Below are 16,960 nucleotides of genomic sequence, written 5' to 3' on the forward strand. Positions count from 1 at the left end.
TTATTATGATGTAGTTGATATTGTTGAATCATTTCCATGCTTGAAAGATTATGGAAAACCATAGGAATTAATATATACAAGATTCAGTCAATTAGGGTTTGTTATGGAATTGGAAGTTTGAATTGGTTTTGATATGAGATTGATTGTAAATGCTTAGAAATGATGTTTGGAAGTTGAATTATGCTTGAATCAAGTTGAAATCATGTCTAAGCTCTCTTGATAGGTTCAACCATGGTGAAATAAATAGGGAAAATTTGTGAAAAATTATACTAAGGTTAGATATGATGAATAGATGATTCTACAAGCTTTATAATGTTGTTTAGACCAATTTGGAAGTATGTAAAGGTTAGGGGACCATATCACAAGTGTGGGAAATAAGAGGTTCAGTATGGAAATTGATTTAAATTGATGTAGAATTCTTGAAAATGTTGTTAGAAGTTTGAATTTGAAGTTAAATCGTAAGGGACCATTTTGAATATTTTGGAAAGAATTCATTTTGATTGTTAAATTGTAAAATTGGAAATGATTATGTGAATTACTCATTGAATTGAATATTGATGAAATTGAAGTTGTATTTTGAAGTGTTAAGGTTTGCATTGATTTTATAAAATGGAATTGATATTAAATAAGTATTGAAAGAATTTTTAGGAATTTAATTCCTATTATGCGCTTACTATGTTAGTAATGTACTAACATGTACTTCAGAATTTTAAGTGTTTTGTAAATAATACACTTGTAGATCGTGACCATAACTAAGATCCAAACGAGCTAAAACAAAGAAAATAATTTAAGAGTAAAGATTATCGTTAAGAAAGGTTGCTAGTGAGGCATGTCAGGTGACTGTATTCTTAACTATACTATTTGTAATACCCCGAATCCAAGGTCAGTAGTTCGAGTCAACCCGAGAACCATCAATCGAGCCCATTAGATCTCCTCAAGCAGTTTGGACCTTTTCAAAAGGGTATTGGGATTAAGTTTAACCCAAGAGTTCAAAATAGTGGTGATTTTTAGTTTAGGTTAAATGTGAGGAACCAAAAGTATAGTTTAACCCTTGCTTCTTTTAAAGAATAAAAACCCCTTTATATTAAGAGTTTTCACGTGAACCAATCCACCAAAACACTCTTCTCTTTTTCCACTTCTTTTTCATCCCCAAGAGTAAGTTAAAAGAGCAAGCTTTTTGGAATTCCAGGTTTAGTTTAGTCAACAAAGGTAAGAAGCATAATCTCTATCCCTCAAGCTTCATTTCAAGCCCAAAATCTCGAGTTTTGGTTCAAAAATGCGTTTTTAAGGGGTTTATGGGAATCAAGGGTTTTAAGCTTGTTTTTAGTAAATTTAAGTTGTATAGAGTGTTCCTAATTCAATTTCAATCTCTAGACAAGTTAGTAACTCCTAGTTTTGCCTTTGATTAGCTAAGAAAGTGGGATAAAGTTCTAAGGCAAGGGGGAAAGAAAAGGTGTCTCCTAGTTGATTGAGAGAGGTTCTAGCAGCAAAGGAATTAGTAACACACTCACAACTCCTTCATACCCTTAGTGGGTCATTACAAATGCAAGATAGCTTAAGAGTTGAAATTGAGCATGTTAAGTACATTTTCATGGTAAGTTGCATGATTTAGAGTTTTGATGTGTTTTAAAGCCTTATTTACGAGCCTCATGATCACATAAAATATTAATACGAATTGGGAAACTTTAGGTAGTAAAATTAGGAAGGTTAAGAGGAAATTTCTTGCCCAAATAGGGCATTTTTAAGAGTAAGTATTGATACTGTAAAAAGTAGTATTGACACTATTCATATGAAAGTCATAATTTGAGAGTTTTTAAAGAACAATATCGATACCCTATGCAAGAGTATCGATACTAAGGGTTTGGTATCGAGACTGAGGGGCTTGCTATCGAAACAGGGAATCCATAATACCATTTTCGTATCGATACTCTAGGGAGTATCAATACCCATGGTCCAAGTACCAATACTCCCACATGAGTATCGATACTTCCCCTTTTCTTCCAAGGCATTTCAGCGCTAGGGTATCGATACCTTGGGTAGGGTATCGATACTGATGAGAGGGTATTGATACTGTAAGGCCAATATCGATACCAAGGTTATGTTTTGGTCTTTAAAACAAGAAGAATTATAGAGGCAAGTGAGGTTTCCCAACAGCTTATAATTACTCCCAAATAAGACTACAAGTGAGAACAATCATAATGCTTTATCAAACGTAAAAACAATATAAAGTAGGGTGACATAAAACTAGCTTTGTTTGAATGCTTGGGAAACGACCAGGACACCCGAGTTCCTTTAGTAAAGTTAAGGGTGTCAAAAGTATAGAATCAGTCTGGATATCCTAAGCGAGTGTGCATGGCACGTTAAGCTGACTAACTAGGGCCAAGGCCTTACACTCGCAAGGGGTGGTTAGTCGAGGGTGGTGACTGATGCAGAGATTCCAAGCAATCATCCTTGGTAGACTAGAGGGGTGTGTGAGCTCTGACATGCAGAACCCTCAGTCACACCATGATGTCTACCATAGAGTAGAGAGTGAGTATACAAGTATACCCACTAAAGCAGTAAACTTGATAGCTTGAGCATTTCATTGGTACACTTTTAGTATGATCTAGTTGTTAGTGTGGCACTGAGCTAGCTAGCTCAGCGTTTGGAATGTGTTTCCTTATGCAGATTAGGTAGAACTTTCGTGGAAGCCTTTTGAGAGACCGAGGTCCAGACCAAGTGGAGATCAGAGTATGTCTCACGTTTTTAAGGACATGTATATTTATAGACCCTATTGTAAAGGTGAGTCGTCAATTCAATTATAAGTCGGTCTGTATTATTTTTGAATGTATACATTTATTTTGGGAGCTCCCCAATGTAAATTTTATATTATATTATATGGTTTATTTTATTATGAAAATGATCATTTTAAATTAAGAGAAATGAGAAAAATGTTGGTCAACCACTTCAGTGGTTCTGTGTAACACTCTAATCGTTTGACTGTGTGTCGTACTAGTTTAGGGTGTTACATTATTATATATTATATAAGGAAGGCTTGTGATGAGCCATGTTTTCAAAAGAAAATGATTTCGAGTATGAATTGCCCAATGCACTGTTATATGGTATTTTGACATATATATGTTTTTATGAAAATTTTTATAAATGAATTATATTTGATTTTGATAAAATACTCATTGTATGTACATTGAGAGTCTTTGGTATAATTGACATGTCAAGAGATGGAGTAATTATTATATTGGGTACATAGTATTGATATACTATGGTATTCCTAATTGGTACATACTTGTACATTCTATGTGGTACTAATTGTGCAATATAGAATTGATGATGCGATGTGACTTCGGCATTGTGATATTCCTAATTATTGGTGCAACAATGATATGTTATACCGTACATGTACATCCTATGTGGCACTAAAAGTGCAATTTATCTACGTGGTAGTAAAACTGCATATTGTGCATACTCATGTGACTCGCACACCCTGTATTCTTATTTGTTATACATTGGGCTATGATTTAAAAGAAACTTGAAAACTGCAGGTTTGATCGATTCATTTGAAAGTAAATCTTTAATTTGATAAGACATGTTTTATATATAAACTATTGTTTTACAGATTATATGATGAGAGAATGACTTTAATAAGTTTGTTTCATATGTTCATATATTACTGTATGATATTTTATATATCGATATGTTTTAATTTAGTTATGAAAATGCCTCACTAAGTGTATGCTTAGCGTGTGATGGTTTCACACGTAGGTAAAGGAAGCAACTGGAGTAAGGAGCTTAGTTTGACATCATCTATCGAGGATCATCTTTTCCTTGTATCGAATGATCTTAACACTTCTTTCAAGTGCAAATCTCATAAATTTGATAATGACGAGGAATAAGTTCTTCGTTGTTTGGTGTTTAATGCAAGTGAAGTTGTTTGTAGTTAACCTCAGTAGCAATGGTCATATGGAGCTTTTAGGTATCACGAAATGAGAAGGTGTTCATTGGAAATTTACCCATTTGATTAGTGTCGTGATGTTTATCGTTGGTGATGCACATGACATTGGAATTACAGGATATGACGGGTTCTAAACAGAAAAAAGGATCGACTGATTCGTACGATCGTCAAGATCCGATTTATCAATGCGAATAGAAGCTACAATTTAATAGCAGCCTCCCTCGTTAACTCAGGAATGCACAGGCAATCTATGATCAAAGTGTGGTGGTGAAAGCAGTCTCATTATATATCCTTTCGGGGGTGTGGCTTCTATTTGAAGCTCGCTACAGTGATTAATCATACTGGAGTTTGAGTAATCTGGTTTTACTAGCTGTTTGGAGTTTGTTTATTCTGATATTGCCTCTTTGTGCGGTTGATGGTGGTGTGGACCTTGGCTCATTTCTTTGGAATGGATGTTTTGTTCTCGTTGTAAGGCTTTCCATTCATTAATTCTGTGGTTGATACATAAGAATGTCGAGTTTGTTTTATTTTCAAGGTTTTCAATTCTTTCTTCTTCTTTTTTCACAACAAATAAATTTTTTAATATAAACCAAGATTGTGAGCCTCATTAAAAACCTCCCTACACCTAATTGGAGGAAAACAATACTCAACAACCTGGAATAAACAAAAGTACGAAACAAAACAGACATGAAGCGCAGACCATCGTCTACTTACAACACAAACAGCGCCAGGAACCGTCTACTTACAACACAAACAGCGCCAGGAACTGACCCAAACCAATGATAAAACAAAACACTCTCTCAAAGAAACCCCACCACAATCTTTGAATAATTCAGCCCTTGACATACCTTCATTCGCTAAGAAGTCCGCCATACCATTTTGAGCTCTCGGAATATAACAAAATTGAATCTTGTCAATGGCTCTAGCCAATCTAACCACCTCATCAAAAATATTCCACCATTTCCATGGCCTCATAAGTAGATAAGCTATCCAATTCAACACCACTTGGCAATCCGATTCCACTACTAAAAAAGACTTACCCCTCCAGCCCACTTCTACGAAAATTAACAGCGCAGTTCTGATAGCAATCAATTCAGCAAAATCCAAACCTAAACACTCCACTGGACCAGAAAACATCACCCTGACTTCACCTGAATCCGTTCTTAGCAGCCCACCGCATCCAGCCAAAACACAACTTGCAGCCCCATCTACATTAAACTTCACTGAACCTGCTAAAGGAGGACACCATTCCGATACACTTTTACTGGCTCGGTTTTGAACTACTACCACCAATCACCCTCAGCAAAAAACTCCGAGACATTTCTTGATTTTAACCATATAAATGCTCTCATTTTGGAACTGAAAACCAATTCCTTTAAACTAATCACCTTATCCTTAAACATTTTTTCGTTCCTAGCCAACCAAATACTCCATAGACCTGCTGCAACCGATACTAACCACAACGATCTAGCAATACGCACCCAATTCACATTGAAACAACAATTAAACAAGTCATCAATGGAACCATTGATTGTAACACTACCTAACGACCACCAAGCACAAAAATCACAGCAAAAGCTACTAATAAACCTGCAGTTAACAAAAAGATGGTCCACATTTTCAATACCTGACTCACACCGAAGGCATTCGAGACCTGAGCTTAATTGAACACCTCTCGAACATAGGAACTTCTTCGTTGGAATCCTATTAATTTTGAGCATCCATAAAAACGATTTGACTTTAGGTGGTACTTTCATTTTCCAAATCTTATCGAAATTAAAGGAAACTTGAAGCTCCTTAACATCGACCAGCAGCTACGACAACCTTTTGACCCCCAAGATTTCCAGCAATATCATGAACCCAAAATATTCGATCCTGAATATCCGAACAAATGGACTCCTTCCCGGGTTCACTATGAAGCTCTATTTCTTCTGTTCGAATGATTCAAGTGGAGTTGTTTTTCATTTATTCTTGTTGGCGTCCGGGAATTTGCAGTTTTGGGTCTAGTAGACTCTTTGGTTTGTTGTTAAACGGCTTTTATGTTAGGTTATGTGTTCGGTTTGCGTGACTATATATACTCTTTTCCTAATGAGACATATAATTTAAGTTTACTTTTTATAATAAAATGCTATTGGTAAGAAAAAGATTAGAACTACCATAATTAGCACCCTATGAAATATTATACTGATATTTTTTGGTGATAATAAAATTTTGAAATATATTTTCTTATAGCTTAAGTGACCAACTCGTAGAACTCTTCCTAAATTAAGTCGGAAGGGATAGTGAAGTGGTGAGTGATAGATTTGGAATCAAATATTGAATAGAAATATTTAACCATGAATTAAAAAGAGAGAAGAAAAAAATAATATGATGCATCAATATTTTTTACTATAGTTGATAGCAGTGATAATAATAATAAAAATAAATTAAAAATTCAATCATTCAAGTTTTAAAAGTTCAATTATCAAATAAAAATGTCCTAAAAGTTTGTGCTAAATATTAGTAGAAATGTGAGTGTAATAGAAAGTGTGTGTTCAAAAATATATGATTTGAGATATTGTATCATTGATTCATCAACTTGATAGGAAAAAAATGAGTAGTTTTCTTGAAAAAGATAAAAATAAAATTTACGGTTGGGTTATTTGACGTGCTAAATACTACAAGTTTATGGGTCAAACTTGGATATGATATTCAACTTAGATGAGTTGGTTCCTGATATTTTTAATTTTTTTTATTTAAATAATTAGATTGAATTAATTCATTTTGAATATTTAATTTTATACTAAAATTATAATAGTTACATATATGCGATGAATTAATTGATTTATTCAGTTTGGATATCTAAAATTAGGGGTATAAATGAACTAAGCTAATGAATAATGTTATGTTCGTGTTTGTTTGTTTATTTTTTAAGTTGTTCATGTTCGGTTCGTGTTCGTTTAAATTTTTAATATCGTGTTTTTGTTTGTTTGTTTGTTTTTTAAGCGTTCATGTTCGTTTATTTATTGTTCACGAACATGTTTGTTTAATGTTTGTGAATGTATTCATTTAGTATATGTTTATTGTTAGTTTATATGTTGAGTTTTTAGGTTTACCCTTTCATTTCAAGTTAAAAATAGTAAAATTACAACACTAATGTTTAAATTCTTTAAAATTTATAGTTTAAATTTTAACTTTTACCATGTGTTCAATTTTGTTCCTACATTTACTAATATTTAAACTGTAAAAAAAAATAAAAGAAAAAGGAGAATCGAGTAAATAAGCTTGTTCATGAATATAAATGAACGAGTCGATAAATGAGCACACTTCATGTTCGCTCGTTTATTAAGTGAGCATAAAAGTTTTGTTTATAATCGTTGATCTAGCTTAATAAAAGAACATAAAAAAACATTATACAAATAGATCAAAAACTGTTAATTAAATACTCTATTTATTTACACCCTATCTAAAATCAATAATTGGACCAAATTAACCACTTAATGTGTATAGGTGAAATTCAAAGGAAACAAATTGTTTAACTTTTCCCCTACAATCTCTCAATTCCTTTCTGTTTTCTCTCCAACGAAATCCGTGGGTTAAGCATTGCAAAGAACGAGACTTGGTAAAAACTTGACACACAACACTGGATATCTGCATAAAAACATAGCAGGCGATCACTTCCCTAGATACTTTGCCTTGCACTAAACACTACTACTCTCCTAGCTTATCTCCACTGGCAGTGTGTAAACCAGAATCTCAATTTTCCTTCCAAATTAACAATGGCGGATGAAGCACATACACCCATGACTGATAGCGGTTCAAAGAAGAACATCTTCAAACTCTTACGTGTGAAACACGTTACGGGCATCTTATCTTTGGCCTCGTTCGTTTTCTCCATCCCGATCCTCGCCTCCGTCACCTGGTTGCTCTACATGAAGAGCTACGACTGCGAGTGGCTCATCAAGTTGCCTCATTTGCAGATTGCCATCAGCATCGGGTTGATCTTCGTGTTCTTGATTTGCAACGGCGTGCTCTTCTTGAGAACCCGGTTGCCCATGGTGGGGATCATCGTCGTCATGGTTCCCTTGACGTTGATGTTCACCGTCGGCCTCGCTCTCCTCGGTGCTAACAGCTTGGAATCCCGGAAGATCCCGGCGACGCCGTTGTGGTTCAAGATGAAAGCCGACGACGATGGCCTTTGGAACAACATCAAAGGTTGCATTTACAACGTTCATGTCTGCCAAGATTTAGCCGCATCATCGATGCCGGTCAAACCACACGGTTTCGACAAGAAGAAACTATCATCCGTCGAGGTACATAATTTAGCTAATCAAAATAATTAACACTAATCATCTTGTATTAATCTATCCTTTTTTCCCCCCTGTAAAGTTGGGATGTTGCATGCCGCCTGAAGATTGCCACATGCAGTACGTGAACACCACTTTCTGGCAAAAACAAGATAATGAAACAGATTCATCGGGCAATGCCGATTGTAATGCATGGAATAACAATAGGGATGTTTTATGCTACAATTGCCAAAGCTGTAAAGAAGGTTATGTCAAAGCATTGCAAAGCAAATGGTCAAAGCTTGGGGTGTTTTTAGTTTCCATGGCGGTGTTTCTTATCACTTGTCATCTGGCTCTGTTCCTCGCCACCATGTGGGAACTCCACTGTACATCTTAGAGCAGAGAGGAATGCACCAAAACTTCATTTTCTTTTTTGGTAATTGATTCTTAGGGTTTTATTTTTGGATAAAATAACGTGTTTTAATGGCTAGCGTCTAAGTTTCTAGAGCAATGTAGTCAACATCTTACCTTCTTTTCAGTATCTTACTTTTAGATTCATCTATTTTGTTCCAACACTTGATAGATATCAATATTCTAGTATTTTCATATATGATTTTGCGTTAATTAATATTTTTTAAATTAATAATATCCGTTAATTTTATTAAATAAGGAAAATATCTAATTTTTTTCAAAAAAAATCTATAAAATTAAGAATAAAATGATGATGTAAACAAATATTTCTATTAAAACCATCGATATGTTAAATAGATATTTTGTTCCAACACTAATACATAATCATGTTAGGGAAAATGGAAATAGGTGGTAATAAAGAAAGCAATGTTAGGGTTTGGAGGGAAGGAGAAGGAGAAGGAAAAGGAGGGAGAAAGTGAGAAAAAAATGAAATAAAAAGCTTTAAATATTGCCCCAAAATTATATCGATTGGGAGGAAATATAGACAGCATCAAAACAGTGTTATTTCAACATCAAATTTGTGACTCCACCTTATCCATTCAACTAAGATATGAATATTTTTTTTGTTCTAAAAATATATATGTATTTTTTTGTCTAGAAAAAGATAATTACACATTTATTCATTTGTAGTTTTATCTGTATTTAATTTTTCCCTAAAGTCATAATTTAGATGTTATTTTAGCCTTGAAAGTTTTTAATTTGATCAATTAGGCACCTTTAAATTACTATTAATAATCAATGAGTTGTTTTCATGTCGATTGTAATTAATTTGGGGGCCATGTGCGCGATTGGGACTATTCATCTTCGTTAAAAACCTCTTTTTCTCGACTATCAAATCAAATTTGAATATTATTTTTATTTAAACCTCTTTTTCTTGACAATCAAATCAAATTTGAATATTATTTTTATTTATTAGTTTTCAAACGTGATCCTAGTGGGCTTCATAATCTGAGGTTAATGAATCTACTAGCGTTGGTACCATCCAATATAACCTATAAATCCAACCCAAACGTTACAGTCCAATCTCGAAGATCAAGTTGATCATCAAAACGATTCAAAATTCAATTTAAAAATTTTTAGTCGATATACAAACAATATAACAAATATTTTATTCAATTATTATTCCATTATCATAAAATGATTTACCACATATGTAAATATTATCATGATATTGTCACGGAGCTAGAGTTTCGACTAGTTGATCTTGCGGTCTTAGACGCTTTTTGAAATGAATTGGCACCTAAGTCAGCCTTAACCATGTCCTTGTGAGAACTTCAACTCACTAAGTATGTGGAAGCTTAACACACTCGAGGCTAAACATGCCACCAAGGCTTGAACAACTTTGTGGAAACATAAACATTGTCAGGGCTATCTTAGTCACAAAGATAGGCAATGAAGCAAAAAAAAAACTAAAGAACAAAACAAATTCAAAGCTGAAAAGCTAAGAAACAAAGGAGTAAAGCTTAGAAAAGCTAAGTGAAAAGAAATGAAGTGACAAACCGACAAGAGAGAAAACTTAGAGTAAATGCTAAGTTGTATTACTCTGAAGAGAATGAATGAATTGAATGATTACACAAAAGGATGGGAGGCTCCTATTGTTGAGATCCCCTAGATCTAACAGTCTAGATTGAATTATATCAACTAATTATATTGAATTGAAATCCTATAAGAATCTTTCAAATTCAAATCCAATATTATATAGTTAATTTAAGTATTTATCTTCTTAAATTATGAGATAATTTCATCCTTCTGGAAACTTCTAAGGATGGCTAGGTATGGTGGTTCTGGGCAAGCCCAACACTTCGTATGACTTTTCTACGGATATCCACGCATATGTCTCAGTATGAACTTCACGAGACACAACAAATTACCCCAACCGAACCTTATAATACCCTTCGTCACTTCTCTCAAATGACCTCAGACTTAATCCTTCATGGAATTAACATTCTCCAAAAACTTTTCCAAATGCTTGCCCTTTGAAGCCCAAGTTTGCGCAAATAACCTCTTCTGCGGGTGTCTACGCACAAGTCACATATTCAAATGTGCATGTTGTGACATTCTTTCTAACTGAAACTCATGTCACCCTCTTTGCGCCTCTAGAACAAAATAAGACTTCATCTATTTGAACACTTCTCGACGCCTCGGCTTATTACGGTCCCATCATATGAACTATTCGCCTTGGCTTTTACCGCCATGTAACTTCACAATATATCACGTCTTCAAGCGCATTTCACTTGTAGGATCATCTTTCTTACTCGTCTATATCTTCCTAGACAAGGATCCCTCGATCCTTTGGCAAAGGAACTAACCTTTAGCCACTCTACACAGATAGTAAGGTCTAGCTCTTGACTTTCACTCATCAAAGAATGAAAATTAGATTTCAAAAAACATTTAGAATTTGTTTGAGATGCATGCCCATTGGTTTACCTTTGGATACATTTACTCTAAATCATGCTAGTCTTCTTTTATCTGTGAAATCTAGCACTTATTGCATCAATACTTCTCCCTTGAAGTTTGCTACAATAATTCGCATCGACCCTTTTTACTACAAAGTCCAACGCCCCTCATTGCATCATCCCTTTTAATTCGAAGTTTGTAGCATGCATCGATTCTTGTTTTCTGAAGTCTCATGTTATTTCTTACGTTAACACTTCTTATTTGAAATATGTTACTCATTTCTCACCTTAAAAATGGGTGGTTTCACCATGGTTGCATTGTCCCCAACGGCTCAACCTTGTTTAACTCTTCTGTAATGGTGGTCTTTGAAGTGACGTTCTCAACACCAATATGCTTAATAAGCACCTTGATAATTTCTTGGATCGTAATTAGCATTTCCTATTTTTGGCATCTACTCGCCTCGATAAGAATAAACACTAAAAAGCCAAGTTTAATCCCTCATCGTTCTTGGGTTCATTATTTTCCTTGGACAACTGAATCATGGGCTCATCCATCACCTTCAATAACTTCTCTTCACTCGAGTAAGTAAGCAATATTTGTGGCTCCTTATCTCGATGAACCTCTGTTTTCTTATTTCTTACCCTTGCCTTAGCGTCTTTGACACTTGTATTTGTGTCAAGTTCACACACATATTCTCCAAAACCATCTTTTGGATCATCACTAAGTATATTCTCACCGCTACTCGAGGAACTATATTCTTTATTTGTTGATTGCCCTTCATTATTTATTCCCTTGCCATTACATTTGGCTTTCATCTTGGCCTGGGACAGCTTGGTCTTCTTAAGACCAAACTGTTTGATGGACTCGATGGTTGTCAAGGCTTTGGAAAACTTCTTGACTCATCTTTGTTCCAACACTTTCTTCGCCCATGGCTTCAATCCATACATTAAGGTGAAAAACATGTCTTCTTCAATCAAACTAGGGACTATGAGCATAAGTTCTCTGAATTAACTCATATGCTCTTTCAATGTTCCCTTATTCTTGAGACAGTGCAACTTAAACACGTATTCCAATCAACAAATACTAAACAAAGTTGCTCCTTTAACAGTTCAGACGCACTTGGATCTCTGTTTACTATTACTTTCAAAGCGATATTGTTCAACTCATAATCATCATTGGTAAGCTCTTTGGTTACCTCTAATTTGGACAATACTTTCTACTCTCGACCATCACTCATCTTAGCCTAATTGGGTACCATCGAACCAAACCTCATAAGCTTACTAGTCTCGACCTTGCCCATTCTATTGGATTGCTTGACTCAATTTGGGCATCTTCGTAACTTATGTGACACTTACACCTGTAGAACTTTCATTGTTTCTTTTTCTTCTTCGGCTTGATGGTTTTATCCTTCATTGTCGCATCGGTTCTCTTTCTTGACTTGACTACTTTGGAATATGTAATTGCACCAAATCTCTCTCTTATCATGACACCATTTAAATTTGCAATTACATTGGATATCTCCTTGAGTTTGACTGTTTTAACATCTATTGTCACGCCTCGTCTTGCTACAGGCTTGGTTGTTTCAACACTTACAGTAATATCACGTCTCCCTTCTGGCTTGGCAGCTCTGACACTTGCAATTGCGGCAAGCTCTGCTACCTCCCTTCTAGATCATCTATTCTCTTAGTGATGGTAGCAAGACAACTCTTTTCTGGACATTCTCTTATCAAATGAGGACCGTCATAGAAGTAGCACTTCAGTGGCTTGCTCCTCATTCTTCTTCTCTAACACAAACTTAGCCTCACCATTCGTCTTGCTTTCCATAGTATGACCACTCGATGGCCCTACTTGTCCACTCAAAAAGCTTTTTAGCCATCCCTTAACTGTCCCTCATCATTGTCTCTCCCATCTTTATCACTATCTCTAGGCATGGGTCTGGATGACTCACTATTGGTTAACTTGTCTCCTGCAATCTCTATCAGTGACTTTACTACAGTTTTAGCCTCCAAAAGTCTCTTTCCCTCTTTGAATTTATTAAGCGCATCATGATAACTCATTGAAGACTTACAAATGATAAGCTCTATGTTCACTCCATTCATATATTCCCTCAAAGCCATCACCTTAGCTTCAAGCGTATCACTCCTCTAGAACAATCTCTAACTCAACTCATTGAGAAGTTTCTAAGTCTCGTACTTGATCTAATCCTTCATGGATTCACACTTGTGAAGATGTGACTCCATAACACCTTGGGTCTCCTTAGCTTATTCATATTTCCCAAGTCTAGCTACTTTCTTCGCCATCAACACTATGTTTTCATCCCTCTTGTCCAAGATGTCCGTAAAAACGATCTAAGTAGCCTCAAACTTCTATTTTGAACTCTTTTCCTGTCGAGTCCATCTCCTCTTGGCATGATTTTACTATTTCAAGGATCTCTACCAAATTCACCAAGACATATTTGAGCCGAGGCACCATCGACATCAACAAGTTATTAGACTTTCCTGTTGTTTCCCATCACGAGTCTTTATACTCTTTTATGTGGAAACATCTCTTTTGCGTATCATCTTTATTAACACTTTGTCACGAACTAGCTTGATCACTACCTCGACTAGATCGAAAGCAAACACTTACCACGCTTGACTGCAACTGTAAGCTGGCTCAATGGTAAGTCCACCTGACTTACTCTATTTACCACTTTTCACACATCAATTTGGAACACTCGTTGCACCAACAATGACTTGCTCTGATACCACTTGTCATGGGGCTAGAGCTTCAACTAGATAATCGTGTGGCCTTAGACACTTTCTGGAATAAATTAGCACCTAAGTCAGCCTTAACCTTGCTTTTGTGAGAACTTTAACTCACTAAGCAACGATCAATCCTATTAGGGTTAATAAAAAATACGAAAGATTAACCCACTCATGGCTAAACATGCTACCAAGGCTTCAATAACTTTGTGGACAAACATTGTTGGAGCTATCTTTGTCATATCGTAATTTAGGGACTAAATTTTATTAATTTAAAGTATTGAATTAAAGCAGTAATGAGGGAAAAGTTGAGGATTAAAATGCTTAATTTCGTAGTATGATGGTTGTTTTACAAGCTTGATGATAGTTGAGGGACCCAAACATGAAATGTTCCATCTCTTATCAGCTAAAAAATAATAAAAATAAAAATATTTTAGGTGAGGATGCAGCTGTAGGGTCTTGAACCCACGTGCTGCAGCAGTGAAGCCCTCACCCCTACCACGTAGGCTAGGTTCATATTGAGTTTTAAATTATTAAAACTCATTTTTTAGTTTTGGATCAGCTAACACCCAAGAATCCCCAAATTCCCTACCCAAACCCTAGCCGCCACAACACCCTCTATCAAATCAGCGTCGTCCGGTAACCTTTGGAGTTCGTCGTCATCATCAGCTGACCCGCCATCGATCATCAACCAAAGCCCAAGAACTACCGTAGCGTAATTCGACGTCAATCGATGTGAATCAAGGTTTAAATCACCGCTAAAACTTTCTCTTGTCTCCTCAGTTAATTGTAAAATCTAGCAGCTACCTTCGCCTCTGTGCGCTCAAAACTCAACCAAGATCGTAACCCATTATCGCTCCATCATCGATCGTTAATTTAGGTAAGTGTTTCAACCTTGTTCTCTTGACTCCGATGGTTTTAGCTGGTTTTGAGTATTGAAATGGCTTTTTAGTGATGTCTTGGTGCTCCCAGAGTAGACGGCTATCCCCCCTAATTATATCGTCATCGCCATGATCCCCAAGTGTCATCGTGTGTATTTGGGGCTCCTCTTCCAACCGTAGCTCCTTATAGAAACGGTCCAAGTGGACTGAATTGGCCCTACCCGGTCTGAACCGGGAATGTTTGACCTGACCAAGTCAACTCGGATCGAACCGAGTCTACTCAAACTGCTCTGACCCATTGAACTTGACTAGAACCATTGACTTTAACCTGACCATTGACCTGCCCATTATCATTGACCTTCATATTGACTTTGACCGTTAACCGTTAACTTTGACCAAAAAGTCAATTTTTTTGAAAAGCCATATTTTATGTTTTTCAACATCCTGAGTCTGAATCTGAAGTTCGTTTTGCCAAATTTGAACTTGGTAAGCTACTTTTTGGTATTTTATCTCCCGATTCAATATGATTTTGCACGTTTAAGTTCGGTTTTTAATGTAATTGGTTTTTCCATGTGTCCGAGACATTATGGGGAGTGGAATTAAAGTTCGAGGGTGATCAAATGAAGTTTAATTGATTAACCGATATGGCTCAAAAATCAAGGTAATACTTTACTACCTCTTTACATGTTTTATAGAACATGTCCATAGTAGATAAATGCATGGATATATATGATGGGTCTATTATGTATGTTTGGTTATGGATGGACTTGAACTGAATACGGTTTGATTGATAAATTGGTTAAGAGTCGATTGAATTGCACAAAGAATTGGTAGATTGATAAGAAATAAATTTAAGGTTAGTGATTAATATACAAAGGAATTAATCTTAGAATCCTTAAACTATTAATATTATCATTAAATGTTTTGACGTTGAAAATTTTTGAAAAATAAATTACGAAAATACCCTTAAGAAGTAAAAAGAGAAAGGAATTAACCTGAATATTGGAATTAACATGATAATTAATTCTTGACCTGATAGAACTATAGATCCACCGACTGAACTCCTGACTTGTTTGCAAGACCTGTAAATCGGTTGCAAGACCTGAAAATCAGTTCTTAATCCTCAAGATCAGTAATAACTAAAAAACACTAAAACGTCATCATTGATCTGATAAACTACTTATTCACTTGATAAATACTTGGTTTGTTCAGAAACATCTTGTTTATCGATTTTAAATCCCCAAGGCGATAAAATATTTAGAATTTTTTATTTTTGGAATAAGCACTCGATGATTAAATTACTGGAAATGATATATATATATATATATATGACTGAATCGAAGAAAATGATTAGAATAACTTGAATTCTACGATGACTGAAGGAATCTTGAGTACAAAAATGACTTGACTATCCTCATGACCTAGAAATAAGTGAATGTTATTTGATAATTCTGGAAACAACGAGAAAACCTAAGTATTATATCAACCCTAAAGTTTATAGATTACAAATCAAGTATGTTGATTATGTTGGAGATTGTTACAATACATAAATAAAACAAATACCATCAGAATACATATAGTTCATTAAGATTCGTTCAACGATGGTTATATAGATGATTAGTTCAACTAGCATTATCAGTATTTATAGTGTGAATCTTCTTAAATGCATCGATTTGAGTGCATGGCAGGTATCACAGTGTTGGATTTGTTTAGTTTGAGTTTACCGATATCCTGATAAATCGACACGAATCTTGAATACCATAAATCATCGTTTCATCCTTATTGGATTAAGTTGCTAAGAATCCACTAGAAATCAAAGCGTCCGAAATACCCTGATGGCATAAAAATAATTCACTCTGGTTATATCTGAAAACTTAATTTATTTTGATGTAAAGGTTCTTAAATACCTTTCTGGTACACCTGAAATCTTAAATGGTCATGAAGCATCAATATATGAAGGTATGTTTAGATCTGTTAGCAATTAAACCCTTTTTTTAGTAGGGACCTTATTTCTGAAATCCAATCAACTTGCCGAAGCTCGTGTTCCCCTTCCGATAATTGCTACTTGCATTCGAAAAATAACTGAATTTTCTAGTGTGTTCCCTATGTACTATATGATTGTTTTATCGATCCTGGGATGCGATTTATCGAAGTTACTGATTTACTGAGTCTTATAACTGTTTAAAATTATGAATTACTAATTATTGATTTATTGGTCATGAACTATGGCTACATGATATATGTCCTTTGGTT

General features: G+C 35.1%; 1 protein-coding gene across 1 annotated transcript; it reads left to right on the forward strand.

The window, feature by feature from the left end:
• Window positions 1–7,707: 7,707 nt before the first annotated feature.
• On the forward strand, window positions 7,708–8,659 carry LOC120174161 (tetraspanin-15-like). The gene is made up of 2 exons (XM_039181113.1): window positions 7,708–8,241; window positions 8,318–8,659. Exons 1-2 carry the CDS (start codon window positions 7,708–7,710, stop codon window positions 8,609–8,611), a joined length of 828 nt encoding a protein of 275 aa, XP_039037044.1. The 3' UTR covers window positions 8,612–8,659.
• The last annotated feature ends 8,301 nt before the right edge of the window (window positions 8,660–16,960 follow it).

The sequence above is a fragment of the Hibiscus syriacus genome, unplaced genomic scaffold (assembly GCF_006381635.1).
Source record: "Hibiscus syriacus cultivar Baekdansim isolate YM2019G1 unplaced genomic scaffold, ASM638163v2 tig00112004_pilon, whole genome shotgun sequence".
In the NCBI taxonomy this organism is placed as follows: Eukaryota; Viridiplantae; Streptophyta; class Magnoliopsida; order Malvales; family Malvaceae; genus Hibiscus; species Hibiscus syriacus.

Coding starts and splice junctions, on each gene's coding strand:
- LOC120174161 (XM_039181113.1), top strand. CDS start 7,708: ATGGCGGATGAAGCACATACACCCATGACTGATAGCGGTTCAAAGAAG. Junction 8,242..8,317: donor AGAAACTATCATCCGTCGAG/GTACATAATTTA, acceptor CCCCCTGTAAAG/TTGGGATGTTGCATGCCGCC.